The sequence below is a fragment of the Malassezia pachydermatis genome (genome assembly GCF_001278385.1).
Source record: "Malassezia pachydermatis strain CBS 1879 chromosome Unknown scaffold8, whole genome shotgun sequence".
Taxonomy (NCBI): Eukaryota; Fungi; Basidiomycota; class Malasseziomycetes; order Malasseziales; family Malasseziaceae; genus Malassezia; species Malassezia pachydermatis.
Genome location: NW_017253145.1, coordinates 34,147 through 56,629, shown reverse-complemented (window position 1 = coordinate 56,629; position 22,483 = coordinate 34,147). Strand labels below are relative to the sequence as shown.

The 22,483-nt window shown below is 57.0% G+C and overlaps 10 protein-coding genes across 10 annotated transcripts; 4 read left to right on the top strand and 6 right to left on the bottom strand.

The window, feature by feature from the left end:
• Window positions 1–327: 327 nt before the first annotated feature.
• Window positions 328–2,145, top strand: Malapachy_0439 (alpha beta-hydrolase; the record flags this gene model as incomplete). The annotated part of the gene is made up of 1 exon (XM_018134958.1): window positions 328–2,145. The coding sequence occupies one exon, from the start codon at window positions 328–330 to the stop codon at window positions 2,143–2,145; it is 1,818 nt and encodes a 605-aa protein (XP_017990582.1).
• A 104-nt stretch (window positions 2,146–2,249) lies between these two features.
• Window positions 2,250–4,558, top strand: Malapachy_0440 (phosphoprotein phosphatase; the record flags this gene model as incomplete). The annotated part of the gene is made up of 6 exons (XM_018134959.1): window positions 2,250–2,418; window positions 2,451–2,594; window positions 2,630–2,821; window positions 2,851–3,368; window positions 3,396–3,709; window positions 3,748–4,558. The coding sequence occupies 6 exons, from the start codon at window positions 2,250–2,252 to the stop codon at window positions 4,556–4,558; spliced, it is 2,148 nt and encodes a 715-aa protein (XP_017990628.1).
• An 8-nt stretch (window positions 4,559–4,566) lies between these two features.
• Malapachy_0431 (histone-lysine n-methyltransferase setd1) lies at window positions 4,567–6,790 on the bottom strand (the record flags this gene model as incomplete). The annotated part of the gene is made up of 5 exons (XM_018134951.1): window positions 4,567–4,640; window positions 4,674–4,723; window positions 4,762–4,829; window positions 4,858–4,944; window positions 4,973–6,790. The coding sequence occupies 5 exons, from the start codon at window positions 6,788–6,790 to the stop codon at window positions 4,567–4,569; spliced, it is 2,097 nt and encodes a 698-aa protein (XP_017990452.1).
• Window positions 6,791–7,154: 364 nt separating this feature from the next.
• Window positions 7,155–9,629, bottom strand: Malapachy_0444 (ddhd domain-containing protein; the record flags this gene model as incomplete). The annotated part of the gene is made up of 4 exons (XM_018134963.1): window positions 7,155–7,325; window positions 7,354–7,689; window positions 7,718–9,184; window positions 9,213–9,629. 4 exons carry the CDS (start codon window positions 9,627–9,629, stop codon window positions 7,155–7,157), a joined length of 2,391 nt encoding a protein of 796 aa, XP_017990624.1.
• Window positions 9,630–9,733: 104 nt separating this feature from the next.
• Window positions 9,734–10,690, bottom strand: Malapachy_0425 (chromosome condensation; the record flags this gene model as incomplete). Its single annotated transcript, XM_018134945.1, has 1 exon — window positions 9,734–10,690. The coding sequence occupies one exon, from the start codon at window positions 10,688–10,690 to the stop codon at window positions 9,734–9,736; it is 957 nt and encodes a 318-aa protein (XP_017990524.1).
• A 111-nt stretch (window positions 10,691–10,801) lies between these two features.
• On the top strand, window positions 10,802–12,088 carry Malapachy_0459 (hypothetical protein; the record flags this gene model as incomplete). The annotated part of the gene is made up of 2 exons (XM_018134978.1): window positions 10,802–11,263; window positions 11,297–12,088. 2 exons carry the CDS (start codon window positions 10,802–10,804, stop codon window positions 12,086–12,088), a joined length of 1,254 nt encoding a protein of 417 aa, XP_017990500.1.
• Window positions 12,089–12,199: 111 nt separating this feature from the next.
• On the bottom strand, window positions 12,200–14,059 carry Malapachy_0447 (cell wall glucanase; the record flags this gene model as incomplete). The annotated part of the gene is made up of 1 exon (XM_018134966.1): window positions 12,200–14,059. The coding sequence occupies one exon, from the start codon at window positions 14,057–14,059 to the stop codon at window positions 12,200–12,202; it is 1,860 nt and encodes a 619-aa protein (XP_017990625.1).
• Window positions 14,060–14,508: 449 nt separating this feature from the next.
• Malapachy_0443 (hypothetical protein) lies at window positions 14,509–17,883 on the bottom strand (the record flags this gene model as incomplete). The annotated part of the gene is made up of 1 exon (XM_018134962.1): window positions 14,509–17,883. The coding sequence occupies one exon, from the start codon at window positions 17,881–17,883 to the stop codon at window positions 14,509–14,511; it is 3,375 nt and encodes a 1,124-aa protein (XP_017990629.1).
• Window positions 17,884–18,168: 285 nt separating this feature from the next.
• Malapachy_0436 (40s ribosomal protein s26) lies at window positions 18,169–18,614 on the top strand (the record flags this gene model as incomplete). Its single annotated transcript, XM_018134956.1, has 3 exons — window positions 18,169–18,194; window positions 18,237–18,391; window positions 18,427–18,614. 3 exons carry the CDS (start codon window positions 18,169–18,171, stop codon window positions 18,612–18,614), a joined length of 369 nt encoding a protein of 122 aa, XP_017990503.1.
• A 110-nt stretch (window positions 18,615–18,724) lies between these two features.
• On the bottom strand, window positions 18,725–22,465 carry Malapachy_0442 (cleavage and polyadenylation specificity protein; the record flags this gene model as incomplete). Its single annotated transcript, XM_018134961.1, has 1 exon — window positions 18,725–22,465. The coding sequence occupies one exon, from the start codon at window positions 22,463–22,465 to the stop codon at window positions 18,725–18,727; it is 3,741 nt and encodes a 1,246-aa protein (XP_017990630.1).
• Window positions 22,466–22,483: the final 18 nt, after the last annotated feature.

Sequence of the window (22,483 nt, the reverse complement as noted above, 5' to 3'; positions counted from 1 at the left end):
TGATGGCAAGTACGGGACTAGCGCCGAGGAGGGTGGCTATAAAACCAGGCCACGCCATCATCGCCACTCTCCGCATGATCGCCTGTCAAGAGTGGCAAACGGGCGTTCGCATTAGGATAAACGAAGAGATCGCAATCGGGATACTAAATCGGGCACGGCCTTATTTCCCTAGATGCAACAGAGAAATATGGTGAGATGCACGTGGTCATTTCGACAACCGAGCAACCATCGCGTGAGGGGTGTGGGAGACTGTGCGCAAGGTGAACCAGCAACCCCTTTCTCCCTTGTGACCCTGTTCTTCCCACATAGAACAGAAGCTTACGCGGAATGTTCGCTCTGCAGAAGCGCGTAGTACCTCCAGCGTGGGCTTCGACGCGCACGTTCCTGTCATGGACTCAATCAACCACAACACCTAACAGGTCCGAGAAGCGCGAGACGGGCAAGCCTAACTCACCTAAAAATTCGGTGCCGGATGCCAGCCCTGGCAGTCGCTTGGATGAACTGATGCACCATCCGCTGCTTTTCGATCCGATTCGAAAGCCTCGCCTGCCCATTGTGCTCTGTCATGGCCTATATGGCTTTGACGTACGCGGCCCCTTTTTGGGACTAGAATACCATTACTGGTCTGCCACTTTAGATCTTCTTCGTAATCGTGTCGGAGCCAAGGTCTATGTACATGGTGTTCCACCTACAGGCTCCATCCAAGAGCGTGCAGAGTCCTTACATCAATTCCTCTGCAAGCAAGGATTCGAGCCTGGCCAGAAATTGAATCTAATTGCACATTCGATGGGCGGCTTGGATGCTCGTCATATTATTACTCATATTCAACCAAAAGAATACACAGTGGCCAGTCTTACTACGCTTTCTACACCACACCGCGGAAGTCCGTTCATGGACTGGTGTAATACCAACATCGGCGTTGGCCTCGATCTGATTGATGACATGATGAGCGATGTGACACCTTCGAAAACGATTGAAACACCGCCTGCGACAGCTGCGCCCTTCAGCTTGAAATCGCCGCTCTTTGTACGTGAAAAACCTGTGAAAGAAGCTGTGAAGAAGGAGGCGGAAAATGTCATTGTCAAGACACTTGGAAAAATGAGCAATTCCTTGTCGTCATACATTCTTTCGGTGTTTGATCAGCCGGCCTACGCCATGTTGTCCACACGGTACATGAATCACTTGTTCAACCCATCCACACCAGACATGCCGGGCGTGCGGTACTTTAGTATTGCCGCACGGACCCCCGAAATTTCAGTTTTACACCCATTGTGGCTGCCCAAACTTATTTTAGACAAAGCCGCAGAAACGGGGACCTGCGGTGGTGAATCCGATGGAAGTAGCAAGGCATTAGGCACGGAACTGGAAGGCAACGATGGTCTTGTGAGTGTGCCTAGTGCGCAATGGGGTGAGTTTTTGGGTGTGATGGAGAACTGGGATCACTGGGACATTCGTGGCCCGGGCGGACCGCACCGTATCCGTCTCGTCAACTCGGAGAAGGAAGAGTCGAACCTTGGGAAGAAATGGTCAGCACTCACGTCCACGGTCCTTTCTTGGTTCCCACAACGACGAAAACGGCGTTCCCCCCCGCAAGTGGACGAGAACTGGGACTGGCGTGATGCGATGCTGAGCCAGTATGAAGACTCGACGTCCAAGCAGGCTGAAAAACACGACGTGCCTGCCCATGCTGCGGCGTACGCATTGTCCTCTGGCTATGATCGATGTGTTGACCCAAAGGAAGAGTCACAAATTGCGGACCGGCTTGCCTCATGGATCTCGTCGCATTTGCCGGCGCGCGCGAAGGATGAAAAGCGCGAGGGTGACATGGCCCCAGCCGATGAGAAGCGTGACGAAACAGATTCGCGAATGCTTCTAGCGTACCTCACAATGGATCGTCCATCGACACCGGCGTTTGCCCCGGATGGATGGCTGGAGTCGCTGGGCGATAGTCGTGCAGCCAAGATGCTGCGCAAGCAAGTCCAAGCCACCAAGGAGATCTCGCGTATGGCGCGTTTCTCTTCCGCCGCATTGGAAATGTTCCCATTTCTCATTAATGCAGGGAATAAAGGCAAGATGCCATCGAAGGAGACCTTTGATCGGTTCTGGCTAGCTGTATGCCGCAATCTCTATGAAGAAGGCCTATAGACTGGTCGTATCTGATGACAATAGCTAGACACATGTGGAGGGTGTACATCCGCAGCGTGGCGCTGCGTCGCGTAGTGACGACGAGGATGACGAGGACCCCCATTATGGTATGGCGGGTGTGGACAGTTGTGCTGGCATGCGTGGTGCACGTCTATGCCTCTGTATGGGATGCAGAGGCCTTTGGTCGTGGACGTCTGCCACGCGATGATGATCGGATCCGTGCGCTGGAATGGGGTCAATTGCAAGTGCTGCATACGACCGATATTCATGGATGTGCGTAGAACGGAAGCTAGACTTACACATAGGGTACCAGGGCCACCAAAAACTATCGCCGCCCGAGCCAAACTACAGTGGTGATTGGGGTGACTGGATCTCGTTTGCGCACCATATGCGTCGCCAAGCGAGGAAGCGTGGTGTGGATTTGCTGTTGGTCGATACAGGCGATTTACGTATGTCACTTTTTCGTGGAAACGACTGACCGCAGACGACGGCAATGGCTTATCAGATGCCTTTCCGGCCAGCTCGCCAAGTGACCCGGCGTTCAAGTACGCTGTGAATGGTCATGTCAGTAATGAAATCTTTGCGATGGCCGACTATGATCTGCTGACGATCGGCAATCATGAACTGTATAATTTCAGTGTCGCGCAGGATGTGTATGAAAACTTTGCTCCGCATTGTACGTACCGCCAAACTAACTGATCATAGGGGGCGATCGCTACCTTACTTCGAATGTCAACATTACACTGCCCGACGACGATGGTACGCTACGTTCGCGTCCAATTGGCCAGCGATACACGCGTTTCCGTACGCCGATGCAGCGCCTGCAAATCCAAGCGTATGGTGTGCTCTTCCATTTCCAGCTGGGGGCAGCAGGGATCACGGTGCAGGACCCCGTGGAGATGGTCCGTGAGCCATGGTTCCAGGCCTCGTTGCGGGAGCCCAGTCATGTCGACGCGTTTGTCATTGCAGGGCACATGCCGGTGACTGGGCATGATGGATGGGACGCAGTGCATGCGGCGATCCGCGAAGTGTGGCCAACGACGCCGATTCTCATGCTGGCAGGCCACACGCACGTACGTGACTGTCGTATGATGGACGAGTACTCGATGGTGCTGGAGAGTGGGCGGTACATGGAAACGATTGGATGGATGAGTGTCTCGAATGTATCAGCAACACCTCCCACATGGTCGCGACGCTACATTGATGCGAATCCACGCAACTACGTACGTACCAACCGATCTGACACCTAGGCTGTGCATGCGCAGGTCGGTCATGCCGGCCGGCTATCGACCCAGCGTGGACGCTTTGCGCGTGCGGCGATGGATGCTGTGGCTGCTGCCTGGAACTTGACGCAGCTCTATGGCCTAGTCCCCCGCGACTATTTCCTGGACCGTGTGCCGTATGGCGACAAAGAAGCGCTGCTGACCCTGCTGGGCGAGCAGGTGCTACCGATGGTCGTTCGTCCTGCGAACCCACGTCATAAGCATACCCCGACGTTGGTCCTCATCAATAGTGGCAGTCAGCGCTTTGATGTGCTGGCTGGCCCCTTTACGAAGAACGATCAGTGTACGTGGCATAGAGACTTACGCCAGACATTGTCAGCCCCTTCCGCGACGACTTTTTGTTTATCAAGAATGTGCCATGGCGCGCCGCCAAGCAGCTGGTCGGTGGTCTGAATCAGCGAGGAGCGGAGCACAACGAACAGCCAGGCGCGATGCATCCAGCGCAAGGCGCTGTAGACTCCATCTTTCATCGGTACATTGGCCGCCAATTCACGACGTACTGGACGCGGATCCTCGGCGCGGCGAGTGAGACGAGCACATCGCCACCGCCTGTAGCCAGTGGACGCCCGGAAGCGGCGCGACGCCTGGAAGATATGCTCAGCGAGATTGCAGCGCACCCTGAGCTGGCTGATACGCTGCCGTACCTGCAGCACGATCCAGCGCGGGGGCGTGTGCCGAGTCTTGGGTACGTCACGGTGGATTCGTGCCCTGGCATAGGCGACGATACCGAGCACACGCCTGTGCCGTACAGTGCGGCGCAGCCAGACTACATTGCGTCGGAGCCGGCGCCTCTGCCAAGCGACGAGGAGACCTTGGTCGATGTCGTCTTTGTCGACTTTATTCTGAAGCCAGTGGTGCACTTGCTGTCGATGTGGGATCCCTCGCGAACGTATACCGTGGACGAGGCACAGCGGTGGGGCGATGTATCGACGCAATGGCTGTACCCGGACTACGCAGACGTCGCATGGCACCCTGCATCGTGGGACGAGGCGTGGGCCGCGATGGACGAGGCAGCGACGCGCGATGGCTATCCGCCTCTGGCCCAGTTTGACGCGTACGAAGGCGATCCATATGCGCCCGTCGTCGCCGCCCGACATGCAGCGTCACTGGTGTTCCAAGGCACGCCATAGTCTACGATCTACAAAAAGCGGCGGCAGGCCGGTGAGCCACACAGGCAGGGGATGGCATCCTCCTCATCGCCCGTCGCTTGGACTGCATGTAAGTACGTAGCAAAGGAGGACATACACTTGTAATCGTACGTAAGCTCTTGGCCAGGTAGGATGGCCTGCTTGGCACTGCGAGGCGTCAGTCAAGGTGGTAAGTAAGTACGCACAACAACACAATTCGTTTCTCGCCTTGGACCGTCAAGATTTTCGCTGTGCAGTTGGGTGTACAGCAGTGCTGCCATGTGAGGCGCTGTTCAACGTACATTCATCAGGCGGGCAATGTTGCCTTTGTGTGTCGCATCGACCACAACATCATCGTCCACGCGGAACAAGTAGGTACTGAAGTTGCCCTGTCATGAGTCCCACACAGCCACGTACCGCTCGCTCGTACATTTTTTCGCGGTGGTCCGCCACTTGCTGCCGCACAATCTCACCGACATACTCAATCACCATATCCCCTGCGGGAATCAGCTCCATAGCGTACAGCCCCCAGTCGTGGATGGGGCTCTTGGCGAAACGCAGCTGCTTCTTGCGGGCTTGCAACTGATTAATATTGAGCAGGTCCGTCGCAGCCAGGGTCTCGCGTCGATGTTGCTCCAAATCCAGGGCCAGACGACGTGAATCAGCTCGTGTATTGCGTGCCGACGCCAATGCCAACGCGCTCGACGCCTCATTGCCTGCCACTGCGCGATTGCGATCAGGGACGTGCGCGGCCTTCTCACTCGCAGGAATGCGGTAGTAGCCCTGTGCACGCGCACTCCCGGCGTCGTGCGCCGACGTAGGCGTGTCGCCGACAGGCTCCTCGCCGCAGGCCTCGCGAGCAAGAAGCTGCGTCAAGTACATGGCCTCCTCTGCATCCTGCACTATGCCATGCGCAATGGGGTCAATAGGTTCAGTGCTCTCAGCAGGCACAGGCGTCGCAGCCCCTGACGATGAGTCGGCAGTCGCCACCGTCGGTGTAGGCCCATCCGCCTGCGGCGTTGCACTGGCACTCCGCTTCGGCGTCGCCTTTTTCACAGGAATCGAGGCGCCAGGCCGTAAAGGAATGGAATCCAGCTGCCTCGACGCTGCCTTGGTCGCTAAGGTCGCTGGCGCACGAGCCATCGCGTCGGCTTTGTACTGCGCTAAGCGCAGACCGCCCGGCGCGTCAGGCCGAAGGAACTGCGTCACAAGGGGTGTAATCATGCGTGTCTTGATATCGCGCGCCAGCATCGCAGTAAGATCACGGACCAACGTAGCCGACGCCTGGTCCAGCAGCTCGTCTTTGCTCCGTGGCCGAGGCGCCGGCGTCGATACCGGCTTGGAGGCCGGGCCCCGCATTTTCTCTGTCCGGGCCGCACGCTCACTTACTCTTGGCGCAGGGCGTACGTCCATACGTAGGCTATACCCTTGCAAGGTCCCAGGGCCCAGCACCATACGGCACCGCCCAGCCGCATCCGCACGATCAAAGCCAATGTACCAGCCGGCCTCATCACGATCGACCAACGCCGGTTGAAAGGGGGCGACGTGCTCGCGAATCGCCTCTGTATCGATGGCCTTGGCCTGCACACGCGGAATAAACACGTAGTCATGCCCCAACGCTGCTAAGCGACGCACCACCGATGGCATCGGCGCCCGTGGCGGCGAAGGACGACGCGGCGTGGTGCGCCATGAGGAAGATCGCGCACGTTCCTGCGCCTCTGCATTCGCTTGCGCTGCTGCGCGATCTCGTGCCTTGCGTCGCTCTTCGCGTTGGCGCTCATACCGCTCGCCCAGCAGTTGACGATATTGACGCACATACGTCGCTCGATCGTGATCGGTCATGACTCGCACTGTTTCAGTCCCGATCTTTGTGCCATGCAGCGATGCTCGGGCTGTTTTCGCAGCGTCAGCGGGGTCGGTAGTACCTTGGGGCCCGAATGAAATCCACATGATCCCGATACTTTGCCCTGTTTGCGGATCGACTTTAAGTTCACTAGCATCGATGGCGCCAAAGCCACGGCAATGCTGCAGGACTTGGGCCGGCGTCGTGAGGGGCGATAAACCGGTAATGACAATTTCATGTGGCGGTGGGGGGCCGACAGAGTGCGAGTCGTACTTGTATTGTACAGAGTCCAAGTGACGACGTGGACGCTGCTTCGTCCACTTGGGCTTCGGTACGCGAAGACGCGGATCAGTCGCACGTAAACGTGGCTCCACCTCGTACCGCCTCCGCATCTCGGGCGTGGATATCAGCTGGGGATCGTGTGTGGTTTGGTAATTCCGTGAGGTGCTGGGCAAGTCGCATGGCAAGGCCACGAGGGGCGGTTTCGACGACGACGCGACGTGTGACCGACCAGCCCCTCCGGGCCGCCTAGGTGGCGGTCCTGGCGGGGGGCCTGGCGGCGCACCAGGTGGCGGTACCAAGGGACGCGATGCCGCGTCCATCGTACTCGGCGCAGTGTCCCTCACCGTAGAGGAAGAATTGTCGAATCGTCTGCGCCTCTCACCACACGACGCGACGACGCGCCGCGCCGCCTCCACGCGTGTCCATGTGGAGGGAAGAAGGTCGAGAAAAAATAGGGTGACATGAGGTACGGTACTATACACTATCGGTGGTCGGATCCAGAATGAGCTCCGGAATGGAAGACAGACTTCTTGGCCGTGGGCGTGCATGTGGATCCAAGAGAATCTGGTGCAAGAGAAAGTTGGCGAGCGATGCACTAGTCCAGTAGCTCATATGAGAGCGGAACATGTCAAAGTACTGGGAAATCTGTCTGTCAGGCACACACGCAACGTACCGACATGCCCATGCTCGCATCAAGCACATAGTCGATGCATCCATTCGGATTCAGTGCACGGAAACGGCGTTCTCCACGCAGCATGTCTTCGAGCGGCACAGGCATGGATCGTGGCGTCCCCGGCGCCGATCGCACCTCGGGGGACGTGCCTTGGTCAGCCGGCCGTTCTGTTACTACACGCTTGAGAATGGAGCCCATGTTCAGTCGCGGCTCTTCTAGCGCATCTGGAATGTGCGCAGCGTCGCGTGGTAAGTTTACAGGGCGCATCATACGCGCGTACGGCGCATCAGCCGTGGCGGAGAGTTGCAGACTCACAGGGTCAGTCGAGGTATAGATCTGGTAGGTGAGTGGGGTTTGTACATACGTTGTAGATGCCCTCGGTAGCTAAGCATCCATCGTGACCAACCACATCCGACGTTATGTCCTTGTCATGGTCCTCCTTGGTCCGCGTCGGATCGCGTCGAGCTGTAAGACGTGCACCGCTTAAGTACAAAGCGAGCGATAGCGGGGAGCCAATGCAGAAAAAGTACCGCACATTAAAGAGAAGATGCGGTGACGTACGATGCAAGCCTTTTTCATCCCGCCCTTGCAAGGGAGGCATATACGTCGGCTGTCGCTTTAAAATGTCAGCGGAGAGCATCGAGCCTAACGAGTGCGCTAAGATAGATACACGTCCACCGTCACTCTCAAACGTGGGATTGCGCTGGAGGAACAGACGATACAATCGATTCATTTCATGGAGTACACGATGCTCCATCGCATCATGATGCCGTGAGAAATAAAAGGGAATGTCCAGCAACGCTTTCAGGACAGGCAGGCGCAGAGCAGATACAGCAGTATCACTGACCAAGTCCTGGAATGTGTAGTGTTTGTCCTCAGGATCAAAGTCCATCCCTCGACGCCAGCAGATCGGAATAAGCTTGATACGACCGCCATTGGTCATCGACCTCAAATCCGGATCTTGCATCTGTGTACGCATGACCGTTCGAAGCCTATCGATATCATGCACAAAGTGCATGGACGCATAGTCCTCCGACAGCTTCTGTCCAATACCGTGAACACAAAACAGAAGCTCAGGAGGTTGATCGGATGTACTGGGCATGCCACGATCGTCGTCAAACACGTCGTCCACAGACGACATATCAGGCGCCTCGTCGGAGGAGGAGGACTGCTCGTCGTCCTTCTGTGCATCCACCTTGGCACGGGGCAAGAGATTAGGTGAGAGAAACCAACGCTTCGACAAGAACGCTTCACTCAGTGCCACCCATGGCATCGGCGATGCGGTGGGATCGGATTCATCGCGCTCGCCAATCGTTCCCGCAACAGACTCGGACTCGTCCGTCGCGCTGTTCACCCGATCCGCGTTCTCCACAGTCACAGCCGGCGACTTGTCCGAGGATGACGTATCCGATGGCTCCTGCTTACGCTGCTGCCAGGCCGATAATCGAGAACTGGTCTGCAAGCGCTCGCTTAGAGAACGGGCATGATCAAAACCACGCACAATGTACGTTTCACGTGCAAAAGGAAGCAACTTGCTACCAAAGCTCTGCAATTGGACACGGGCCGTGCACGCGGACTCAAACTGGACTTTCGCTCCACCGACCACGCTGGGTAAGTCAAAGTACATTGGCTCTTCCCCTCGCGTCTTATTGAGTGTCCCCTTGAGTCGCTCCGACAATCTCCAAGGCGACGCGGCTTCGTATGCTTGAAGAATATCACTTTCCAGCACCGTGCCCGTTTGGATGGGCGAGGTGGACCCATCGCCTGCCACATAGAACCACGTAGCACGGACCACCATCTGATCATAACCAGCCCACAACGCAGGGTACATCTTCAGTTAGAGTAGCCAGCATACGTACAATCATGCGAGATAAGTCCACATCAAACAAGTGATCTTCCAGGACTGGTACACGGAACCGGCGCTCCGATGCAGGTTCATCCGGATCCAAAATACGATACGTGGGCACAGCCTGCTTCTCCGTCGGGACCGGAGGCGGGGGTGGCGGTGGGAGAACAGACCCTGTTTCCGTCATTTTGTAGCTCCACCACGACTGAGGAAGCCACCCTTTCTGCGATTTATCCTCCATAGGAGGGTCCTGGACCTTGGCAGGCATGTCGTTTTTGACAGATTGCCATGCTTCCTCCAAAGCAACATTGTCTGACTCCGGAAAGGGAACCCAAATACGGCCATGAGAATGGAACCATACTGGTACCACGGGGATCTCCTCGTGCGTAGAGCGCGAAGAGGGTGGGCTCACACCAACCGACCGGTTCATCCCTTGGCGCACGGGCTGCTGCAACGGGTGGCGTGAAGCCAAACTACGGGGACGTGAAAGTGTTCTTTCATGTGGAGGAAAGTCCATGACACGCATGGATCGCACTATGGTACACAGGGCGCAAAGTGCGCATTGGGTAGGGTCCAGGTGGGCACACCAACAAGAAGAAGACTGAGAATTACACCACAGCTCCAGGACACAAAGAGGTAAGCGAAAGAAGTACGAAGAGGTCGGAGGGCCACGGCTTCGCTGATGAATGTGCTCACGGTGCTAAGCGACCCAGCAAAGCCATCTTGAAGACCTTGCAAGACACCACACGGAAGCGCGGTAATATGGCCATATTGTTGCCCAATGAGTGCACCGCAAAGCACCATAGTTCCAAGGATATTCGCAAGAAAAGTGCCGATCGGCCATGATAGAACATGATGCATGGGAATTTTCTTATCCACGGACGGCGGCGTGTGTAGACGCGCTAACTGCCAGCGCAGCCACGCACCAAGGGGACAAAAGACGAGGGACCACGTAACGTGTCGGAACGGTGCATACAGTCCACACAAGAGGGCCGCACCGACCCACGTAAGTACGCCTGCTAGCAAGGAAAGCAGAAGCGAATATCGCTTGGGTACATGCAGACGTAGCCATCGATCCGCGGGAAAAGAGTCGCCCACGGCGCGTCCAGCCCAAAAACTAGCGATGCCTATACCGAGCGTAGCTGCTGTTTGCGTTAAGGCGTCCATCACATTGTGTAGACCATGTCGATCGAAATGCTCTGTATTGGCAAAAGCTTCAAATACTTGAAGGACCCATGACGAAAAAGACGTACAACATCCAGCAAAGCCTGTGGTAAGCATAGGAAAAGCCGGTGCAAAGCTTGCCTCGATCGCAGCTTTCGTCGTCTTGTGCGACGCCCAACCCATGACCAGACATCCTACACCTTGCGCCCAGATCAAAGGCGCAATACTTTGTCCATCGTACTGGTTTAACGCGACCAGACCCAACCGTGCCAAGGTACCCCACACGCCGCCTACCAAAATGAGCGACGCCGGGGCGAGCCATGACATGGTGTGGAGAGGAAGCCAAGTACATCACGTGCGAAGGAGCCTCCATTAGCGTATTACGACGCGTCGCGTCGCGCGTGAACGCTTCACGCAGCTTTCGTGTCGTGGCGGCCTATGCGGGATACGCAGGGGCAAAGAAGTACACATATAGAAGAAGAGGATGCATCCTCGTCTCCATCTGCAGCACAGGAGGAGGAGGAAGATGTTCGCTCGGACTTCTTTGCCGATTTTGATCAGCAGGCGTTCCTTGCTCAGCTAGATGAATTTAACGCGAGCCTTCAGCAGCAGGCTAGGGCGGCCACACCTGCTGTGCAGAGACAAACTGCCACGGAATCTACACCTCACCAATCAAGCACAAAGGCACCGCCGTCCCTACAGCAGCAGTCACAGCAGCAGCCTGAGTCGTCCGAATTTTATGGGACAGCCATTCAAATTCTGACGCATATTCTTGGAAGCTCAACGCCGTACCCTTGGCTTACCGATGCCACACCCCGTGCCGAGGACAGTCACACACCACGCTGGGATTTACCACCGTCAAGCCCAATGTCGGTCCCCTCTTCGAAAGTGGACATGCAGGTATGTACACGACGTTATGCCTAACCTTCACAGCAGCTGATCAATACGCTGGTACAGCGATTAGGCGGTCCATCCTCGTCGTCCCATCGCGTACGTGAACAGGATTTGACCCAACTCTTGCAAACTCTGCTCGCCCAACAGCCGCCGTCGCAAACGCCATCGCAGGCATCGCACACGCAGCCTGTATCTGCCACTCAACAGAACCGGCCATTGAAGTACACATACCCGGCATCGTCCATGTCAGTGCTGCCAGCCTCGTCAGATCTAAATGCTGTAATGACACAGGCCCCTAGCTCGCCCAACAATGCCGCATCGACGTATCCGATACCCACAGAAGCACATTTTGCTGATCTCACATTCCCCGACGACGAGGATGACGATCCTGATTTCTTGCCTGCGTCCAATGAGGCAGACGATATACCCCCTGTGCCAAGTGCGTCGGCTTGGTCGCTTGCGATGGAAGAAGTAGCGCCTGCCCATGGAACGCGGGCTCGACGACGTGAAGCTTCGCTGTCGCCTATGAAGACGAAACGTGGACGTCCACGGCAATTCACGGCAGAAGAAGCTATGGAACGCAAGCGTGGCAGAAACCGCGAGTATATGGCACGTCAACGTGAGAAGAAGCTTGGCAGCAAAGGCCCAGTGCCTTTGCCAACTGCCGAACCACGGGACAATGACAAAGATAGATTGGTCCTTGAAGCTGAGAACAGGTTTCTACGAGCTGAATTGGAGCGATTGCGCGAAGAAAATGCACAGTTACGTGGCCGAGAAGAAATGCGGGCGTATGCAGCCCGAATGGGTTTAGAGGGACATGTAGGTCGATAGAGAGATTGGGCCCGATAGCATAGTAAAGAAGAGTGTACGCATGAAAGGGGGAACAGAACTAGCAATTACAATATCATACAAAGGTCAGTACATGGGATCGCTTCGGGATGCCTAATCAAAGCCCTCGGCAGGGTCAAAGGTGGTACGTCGCGACTCCACCAGCGCATGCGAGTGCGTGTGTGTCGGTGGACTAAGCGCACCACCTTGAGAGTAGGCAGCGCGATGCTGTGCACGATGGCGATGCGAACGAGCACGGGTTGACGGGTGGGAAACGAGCACGTCGGCTTCGTGGCGTGCAAGAGACCTGCCTTCGCTGCGCGATTGGAAATAGGACGAGTCGTCATCACCGAGTGCAGCATATCGCAGCTCATCCCATGCGTCTTGGGCTGCAAGTTGTTCATTTTCTTCCGGTGAGAGATATGGATGGAAACGACTCATGGCACCATGACCTGCATAGTGCATGTGTTCACGCGAATCCGAGTGTGCATCGCTGTCCACATCATACGATGGCTCAGGCGCATAAGGGTCCTGGTAATAGTAGGCACGTTCATCCATGTCGTCCTGACTCGTTGTACGAACAAGCGCCTTGCTTGACTCAGACGGACCCTCCGTTACGTAAGTGTCAGATGCTTCACTGTGCTTGTCAGACAGAGCCATCGATGTGTCACCTGTATCCTGTGTCGAGTAGGCTACCGCAGGCATGATGATAGGTGTCTGCGCATACATGTCGTGCGCCGCAGGGGGAGACAACGAAGAGGGCGCAGCATAGGCAACGTTCTGCGAAACGGGCGCGCTGGGATACGTGATCATAGCAGGAGCCGCTTGCGTCGGCATGGTGGAGGGTGCATACGATGACACAGGGCGCGACGAGAGAGACTGTTGCTGTTGCTGTTGCAACTGTTGCCGCTGCCACTCTGCCTTCGTCTTCTGGGCTTTCTTCTTGCGGTATAAGTAGAAAAGCGCGATCCCAAGAATGCCTAGTACAATAGCACCTCCAATGGCCACAGGGATACCAATCTTGATACCATTGGACACACCCGAGCTCGGCGCCGTGGTGTTGGTGGGCGTACTTTGACGGCCAGCACCACCCGTAAACATGTTGGGCTTGGGTCCTTGTGGCGAGGCACCTGGATAACCTGGTATACCAGGCTTTCCATCCTGCGTGGGGTTAGGCAGCAGCTGGATATTATCGCGCGACAAGGCAAATTCGGGTTCCTGTGAGGATTGACTGTACTTTCCTGTGTAGTAATAGGCCACAGGCTGAGCACCGACTCCAGTAAGGGACACATTCGACAACTTTAGGTCAGGACAGTTAATAGTGACATGACTCAGCTCCTGCGCGAAATAGCCCCGATCTTGGTAGCCTTTGTCCTGGTAGGAAAGGATACCGTTGGCCCAGTCCTTCTCCTGCTTCGAGGAGCCGGAAGAGGTGCCATACAGAGCAAACACTACGCGAGAAGGCGAGCGTGGGAACATGTTTCCTGCATTCTGGCGCTGTAGTGTACGAATTATTTGGTTGTCCACGGCCCAAGACACATTGGATGGCGTCCAGTCAATGGTGTAGTTGTGAAATTCATTCACATTGAAGCCCTTGGTCGTTTCATCCAGACCCAGCAAAGAGGGCGACTTGTCCAAGGCGCCAAAGTTGGTCGAGATACGCGTCACATTGGTACCTCCAAGACGGAACTCAATTGTATCACCCACATCAGACTGGGTACGGAACGAGGAAACGAGACCTGCAGCAGTGGTATGGCGCATACGGGCTGTAACGCGGCCGTAAAGCATGTACCGTGACGTAGAAATACGCGATTCATGTGCACTAGTCATTTCGAAGAGGACACCTTCCTGGCCTTGACCAAGATAGCCTGATTCAAACACGAAAGGTGACTGATTCGCATCGCCATTGTATTGTAGCAGCGGGCGGAACGAATTGACGTCGTTGAACGAAGAAGGAGGGATCTGCGTGTCCATGTTATTGCAAATAGCATTGGAGACACAAGAGGTAGGTGAGAAGCTATAACCGGCCTGACAGCCAGTGGTGCATTGCGAAGCGCCCCCGCCGCACACACCATTCGAAGAACAACATGGAGCGTCAGAAGGACACTTGTTCTTAGGTCCGCATTGTATACCCCATACGCCGGTAGCGGCATAGAGTGCTGCGCTTAGCAGCCATAAAGGTCGCATTGCGTGTAGGCCAGCGTAACGGTCGAGGAAGGATAAGGTAGTCCAACAACGAAGGGTCTATTCGTAGGGGAAGATGATACTTGGACAGGGGGATCTTATGTAACTTCTACCGTACGCACGCTTGCATGGAGTGGAGGGAGATGCTAAAATGTCATTCGAGATGATTAAGGCACACAAGGCGGTGCGACAGGGCAGGTGGAGGCAAGTGTCGTGAAGGGCCCTGCGCCTAATTACCTTCAAGCTCGCTCTGCCGCCAACGTTGTCGACGTAGAGACCCGACGTGGGCGACCAGTAGCAGGACGTGGTAAACGCGAGGCTGTGGTGGATGTCGTCGTTCGAGGACGCGTCTCCGTCTTGGGCCGTACAGGCCGGTCACCCGAGGCGGAGGCCGTCTGTGTTGGCGTGAAAGGCCCAGTAGCCCAGTGCCAAAAGCGCGATACAACAGAATGGGACGAGGGGGAAGGTTTGGTCCGCTTTGTCGCAGGGGTAAGGCTCTCCTTCTGTGCGGAAGCAGGGGCTTGCGAAGGCACAGGTTCGGGTGCCTCTTCCTCTTCTTCACGAGGCCGCTTGCGGGGAGTTGTCAGTAGATGGAACGACTTTTCCAACAATGGTTGTGTCGCATCCTGCTCCCACTCACGAAGGAATCGAGCTTGAAGAGCGGGTACACGTGCATAAAGACGTGTCAGCGCCCAATCTCCCTGCAAGTCGTCTGGCTCGAGGTGGGCATCCTCTAAAAATTGCAGGATGACTTGGTCCACATCGACATGCATCACACTGTTGACAATATCCTCGTCCTCCAAAGAGATCAGAGTGCGGAAATGGCGATCCAGCTCAGCCCATGCATGCTCTGACCATTGGCCAGCCAGCGCCTGGGGTCGGAGAGAGGCGGCCGATAACGTGGGGACACTCTCGGCGCGTGGCGTGCGTAGGAAAGCGCCAGGCACATGAGGCGTGCGCATGGATGGAGTTGTGGGTCGCTTTTGAAGCTCAGATTCAGCGGCATGAAACAAGTCAGGTAGAGATGGCATCGTTGAGGCACCTGGCAAGGATGGGTAGTCCATATCGGAATCGCCGAGCCAGCCTTCTTGTATGTACTTGTGATGCACTTTAAGAAGCGCAGCGGCACGGGCGGCTGCTTGGGAGTCCAAGCTGGAGATCTCGACGCATGACGTGGGGCGTGGACGTGAGAGCATCATAGCTCGCGAGTGCGAGGAAGCAGACAAACTAGCACTCAAATCAGCTAACGACGTGTCGTCGTCCACGTCGTGATCCGCCTCCGCGGGCGCTTGCAAAGGTAGAGACCATACGACCAGGTCATCGGACCGCATAGAGGGGGGATCGAGAGGCGCAGGCGCATCGACAGGATCGGTATGGGGCGTGGCGTCGTGGACAATGTCTGGCTCTGGCCCAGGCGTTGGTGGCGCAGGGAGAAATGGCGATGGGGGCACGACACGACTCGCACGTGGGCTTTTGAAGGGCGAAAGCGATCGGCGAAGATGCGCACCTGCCGCTGACACATCGCGTACAGGGGAAAGAGATACCCGACGGATCGGCGAGGATAGGAGTTGTTCGCTTTGATCATCCGCCTCACGGACCATAGGAGCAGGTGGTGGAAGAGAGACCGCTTCCTCGGGCACAGAGACGATCTTGGCCACCGCTTCACTATGTAGTGTAGGAGGGGGCTCCATCACTGACGAAATACTGGCAGACCCATCGCCAACCTCGTTTATGCCAGGTACTTCGATCACGGAGGGAACAGCGCTGGTATGCGCCAAGTGTGGGGGGGATACAGGTGGGTCTACCTCCGCCTCAATCACCAATGGTTCCGTCTCGGGCGCATCGGGATGTGGCACTTCCAGCCCAGGATCTTTGGAGTCGTGTGGCACCGTTTCTGCCTTGCTTAGCACGGACTGCAAAGGATCTTGGCGCCAGGGTGACATGGTAGGCCTAGGCAGAATCTCCATCATATCTTGAGCAAGCACATCATCAGTGTCTTCCGATACGTGATGCGTAGCAGCAGTGCGAATATTCTTGGCAATGGGGTCATCATCCAGGATTTCCACAGGCGAGTCCGGATGAGTCGCATGATCCAGCAGCCCAAAGTCAGTGGTATCGGCGGGCGCTGGGGGGGTAAGTGCTCTGGGTGACATTGGCCGTGTCGGCGATGGATGGAGTGATGCAGCCGGTGACGGGACGTGCGAAGATGTTAAGGGCGATGCCGCCCCTGATTGTCTAGGCGAGGTAGTCGGCTTGCGTGGTGATGGCACAGGCTTGGAAGGCGACACCGTCAAACTTGCAGCAGTCGAGGATAGTTCCCTCATTGTACGTTCGTCTGCCAAACTACGCTTCACAGGTGAAGTGTGCGCAGATCGCTGCTGCTTGCGAGCCGACGCGGCGATCGAGGGCGATTGGCGCCATTCCGCCATAGGCGTTCGTGACTGGCCCTGCACGGTGGATGTCGATGTAGCACGCGGGGTATAGGACGTCGACGTGGGCTGTGAGGGATTTGTCCGTTCGAACCAGCTGGTATCGTGATCGTCGCGTCGCCGCGATGGAGGTCGCACAATACGCGGTGCTCCTGCCTCCCTTGTAAAAGGTAAATCGATATCGGCAGGGTCATCGTCAGGGGCATGAAGGAAATCAATGTACACTGGTTCATGGGACGATGAAGTTTTGCTGGGCGGAGTCTTTTCCGTAGGCCCTGGTGGGGTAGGAAACGAGGGTACAGCCGGCTCCAGCTCGGGCAGTGCGTCCGTAGGTGGAGGCGAGGACATGCGTTTGGATGCCTTGGTGGGCGAGCGAAGCAGTGCCACACGTTCATGGATGCTCAAAGAACGATCATACAAGCTAGGTGTAGGTTTCTGAACAGGCTGTACCCGCATGGGTGAGACTTTGGGCGTAGGCATGTCACGGCGTGTAGATAAAGCTCGCTTGGGCGTAGGTACGACATCGGTAAGACCTAGATCCTCTCGCTCAAAGCGACGCACCATTTCCAAGAGGCTTGCATCGCCTTGCGCAGCCCGCATAGACATGTTCGACATGACAGGTTCATGCAGAAGTAAGGGATCATCTGTGGAGCTGGCAGGGGATGCCGGTCGCTGCGCCAAGGCCACATCAGGGGCAGCGGCGGTGGCAGGAACGTCGCCAGGGCGCCTTCGAGGCACAAACGGGGCTCGTGAAGATGCACTGGGCCCAGGCGCCTCGACAAAGTCACGCGCAAACGAGGTAGTAGGCGCATCGTCCTCTAGAATGGACATGGGCTGGTGTCGGCGCTGTTTGGAGGGGGAGGGGGTACCAGCGAGGCGCGACTTGCTGGACGACCAATTCGGCGCCGGGTACTCGGAGTAAGGCCGAAGAGATCGACGCGGCGTGCTAGGCGTCAGGCTCGCAGATACATCCTGCGAGAATGCTTGTGGCCGAGCCTGGAAAGGTGTGGAAGATTGCGCAGTCCGCTCCCGCGATGGCGGCGGAAACCCGCCGGCCGCCAAAACATGTTGCAACGCTTGCGCACGATCCACACTAGTCCCAGCGGGAGACATGGTCTGCGATACTTGAGAAGAATCGGCCTCTAGTAGAGACGCGCGCGATTTGCGCGGCAACGCAAACGACATGGCTGACGCTACGCTGGGATGCGCGCTGCCGTGCAGCGTGTCCGACGAAGCAACGCGGTGTGGAGAGCGGCGGCGCTCTCAAGGCACGCGCGTGGGTAGGTGGCCGCGGCGTGGTCGCGCACGCGTAGTTCTCCACTTGACCGAAGCGCTTATGCATTGCTTAGACGAATACCTCCACCCTCGCATTAAAACTATATACACGTGATTGTTCACGTGAGAAGACAGACATAAGGGTGGACAAGGTTGACCCAGCACGGCTTCTTCCATACCGTCACCAAGACCAAGATGACGAAGAAGAGGAGGAATGGAGGGTATGTGAGATCCTTGCTGTAATGGATAGCTAACTGTGCTAGACGTAACAAGCACGGCCGTGGCCACGTTAACTTCGTGCGCTGCTCGAACTGCGCTCGTGCTGTCCCCAAGGACAAGGCCATCAAGCGCTTCACTGTCCGCAACATTGTTGAGGCGGCCGCTGTCCGTGACCTGAGCGAGGCTAGCGTGTACGATGGTATGTATCATTAGCAAAATCACTAACTGGCTCAGAGTACGTGCTGCCCAAGCTCTACATTAAGCTGGCCTACTGTGTGTCGTGCGCCATCCACGCCAAGGTGGTGCGTGTCCGTTCGGTTGAGGGCCGTCGCAACCGTGCTCCGCCGCGCTTGCGCTTCAACCGTGACAACCGCAAGTCGAACCCGGCCGCCGCCCAGGCCGCTGGTGGTGCGCGTAACTAAGCCAAAAGCTGGCCCATAGCTGCTAGCCACTAAATGACCTATTTACCATGATGTTGTGGCGCGTACGAAACAATGACTTGTACGAAAGCGAAGGTACATAGAGAGCGACACTACCAATGCGGCTGTAAATGCACAAGACAGCGCAGAACATCGTCGGCGATGACGCCCCCTGTGCGGGGACTCAGGTCGCGAACCAAGTCCAAGAGCTTAGGGCGCGACATGCATTCGGAGGTATGCAGCAGGGTGCCGTCGAGAATGCCCTTCGCAAGGGGCCGGGAGGTGCGATCATTCCATACGGCACGGAAAGCACGTGGATGAAGCCCGGCCGTATGGCGCACCGTGCGGACCAACTGGCTCTGGAAGAGCTGCAGCGTAGGGAAGATGCGTTCGTTGACAGGCACGAGAATATCCAGCGCGCCATTGTGCTTTGCGAGCAAGATTTCCGAGGTGAAGCATTCGCCCAACGAAGCGAGACGAGGGCCATGGAGGACCAGCGTCTGTGCCACTTCCCCCGCGGTATGGTATTCGCATCGCACCAGCAAGCGCTGACCACCTAAGCTGGTCGGGTTCGAGGGTTGGTAGTCCAGGAGCCGAATGCACCCGGTAGGGTCGCAAGTGACCAGCGCAAGCTTTGAGCGATCGATGAGCAAGGCACCTTGCAGGGCACATGTAGGCACATACTCGCGGCCCAAGAACACAAGGCGCGCTGGATCTTCCTGGAACGCGACAAAGTAGGCGCCTTTGTGGTAGTCGGTCAGCAGCAAAAAGTTCTTCACACGCTGGATGTCGGTCGTGTAGAAGGCTGTGTCCATAAATGCGATCGTCACGAGCCACTCGCTATACTCCAACGAGCGGATCAGCAGTTTCTGGCCGACTGACGCTACAAGGAAGCCATGCATATCATGCAAAGCCGTCACAGGCGCCCGCATTTCCTCGCGGCAGAGCAGACGGAGCCGCATGGCATCGCCAGGCGCACTGGTCGCTGTCGGCACGCTCTCCACTACGTCAAAGACGTACATGTGGCCGCGCGTGGTGCGGTCCTCACCGTACCACGACATGGTACCCACCGCGACCATAGCTCGTCGACCCGTCCCACGATCCAAGCAGTCCAACGGCGCCATGTGCAAGGCCAACACCACTTCGTTGGCCTCAAATTCGTAGCCATGCACGGGCGGCTCGCCCAGACGCGCAAAGAGCTCCAGCGCGCCTTGGCCTGTGTACGTAGGCGTAGGATCCAAGGCGGGGTCCTGCACAGGCACATCTTCGTCGTTGTACAGCACAAACGCCGTAGGCTGGACAGACGCAGCTACCAAGCACGCTGTTTCGTCGTGCACACCCACATGCGTGTACGGCCGCCCAGTGGACCAGCGCGTGTACGGCACAGGAGCATCCATCTGGCACGCATGCCACGTGACGAGCACGGCGTAGCCGTCGTCTACGAGGATCGAGACGGCGGCCTCGGTGGGATGCGCACAGAGGGAGGCAAAGGGCATGTCAGCTTCCCACTGGAGCACCGGCGACAAGCGATCGCGGAGAAGAAGCATGGCATCGGCCCCTGCTACGGCTAGCCCACGATGACCGTCCCTACTTCGCCACGGGAGGAGTGCATGCGCCGGCGCACTAAGCATGCGTGCATCCACACGCACAAAGTCCCATGTCGAGGTAGAGAGACGCGCCTCGTAGACGGCCAGTTGTCCATTGGTATATTGCACCGTCAACATAGGCACATCGCCCATCTCACACAGCGCGATGTGCGCAACATGAAGAGGCTCCTGTGTCGCCACGCCGCCGTCGTCAAGACGCGAAGGCAAGACACCCAACGACGTACAGGTCCATTGCGGTTCACACGCCGGCAGCGAAGAAAGCGTCAGATGCCCATCCTGCGACACGGTAGCGAGCCATGCAGCATGGCCCCATGTTTGCGTAGGATCCATCCACAGGACAGCATGCGTCGCCTGCCTATCGGCGAGGTGCGTCCAGGCAGAGGCATACTGCCACACAGACGCAAGCCCATCGGAGCCTACAAGCACCGCATAGGCCTCCATGACGTGGGCCGATACAATCGTCACGCCGTCGCGCGCGCCAAACGTAGACACAATCGCGCCTTGCCTCGATAGCACTTGCGCCTCGCGTGTCGTGACACGGACCAGCCCACCTGTGGTGGTGCCGCAGTGCACAGTGCGATCGGTCAGCTGCGCGAGGAACCGCGGCGTAGGCGCTTCTAGGGCATACACCAGCGTGTCTTCGTCGTCAGACGCGATGAGCAGCAGAGGCAAAGAATCGGCAGCCAGACCACTCCATACATCCTGCGCCGGCGCAATCGTATGTAGACGGCGATAGCGTACACGTGGCTCGTACGTCACAAGGCCCTGCTGCGTAGCGACAATTGTATGCACCTGGACATGGCCCATAGCGTCACGTAGCGACCCAGTAGCAATACCGTGGACAGGCGCCAGAGTAGGAATCGCATCGCAAACACGAAGGCGCATCAAGGCCGTTCGGCGATGCGTCGTCGTAAGGGCCGGCGCAGCCAACGACTCGCCATACAGATCCAATTCGTCCTCGTCCATGGGGGGTTCAGATACAGGCAGAGGCGCCTCGTCGCTAAGCACAGTCTCCAAGGTATACAAACACGTATCTTGTTGGACGGATCCACACAGGAGGTAGCCGCCTGGCATCGATGTGACAAACGACGCACTCGCCTGCCGCTCTCCCGCGACGCGCGTAAGCGAGAGCGAGGTCACTGTTCGGCCTTCCACAGCACATTGAAAGGCATACACATCGCCTGAGGCCAAAAGAAGAAGACCTTGCGTTGCGTCGGTAAATGTCAACGTAGACCCTTGTAAATCCACGTCCTCCAAATCAGGATCGTGGCGTAGAGGCGTGTCGCATGTCTTTTCGGACCATGCACTGGTACTTAAGCCGACCATACGTGCCGTTTGGTCCATATGCCAAAGCGCAAAAGGCGTCACAATCATCACACCGCCCAAGGATTCAGGGCAGGCGACCAGGTATAGGGCATGGTAGGGCAACCATTCACTTGTGACGGTCACGGTATACATAGTGCTAGCCACATCCAGCGTCACAAGGCTCACACGCATCGTCTTTTTGGCGCGCGATAAGCTACCGGTCCACGTTAATTGCGGCTCGTACAACACGGCCAATGTCGGTTTCTGGAAGCCGGGAAGAAAGACCATGTCACGTATATTGCGAATCGACGCATCCACGTCCTCGGTCACGGAAATAATGAACGAGGGCGCGTACGGAATCTGCGAGAGAAGCGACGCATCCTGCCCTTCTTCCACGCCCAGTTCAGCAGGGTCTTGGTACAGAGGTACAAGGGCAATGGCATCGTGAGGGAGCAAAAGCGCAGCACAACGGCTCGCAGGATCCACTTGCAGGGATGGGACAAACATCGACGGAAGCCCAGCAGAAAGTTGCTCCGCACGCTCAAACGTATGTAGCGATACGGCATTCAAGTCGCCGTAAGCGTCGTCCCATTCCATAAGTGCCATTTTCGCATCGCGGAAAGAAAGGAGAACCCGGTCTCGTCCATCCACCAACGACGCAATCGTACGTACAGTACGTATCCCTGTCACCTCACCAAAGAGGCGGTGCATACGTACTTGGACCAACTGCGGCGAGCTTTCAGTGGCCGACGTCGATGGCACACGGACCTCAAACACGCGAAGCACATCGTCGCGTGCCAGGACCGCATGGTATAGCAAACGGCCCCGCGTGGTAGGCCAGCACGCATGTGCCTCCTTCTCGCCATGCCGCACGAAGCAAGCTGCCACACCATGCGTAAAGCCACTGGCAGGCACCCTCTGGTGGTGCACTGCGTAGGCCATCGTGATGGGGGTGAGAGA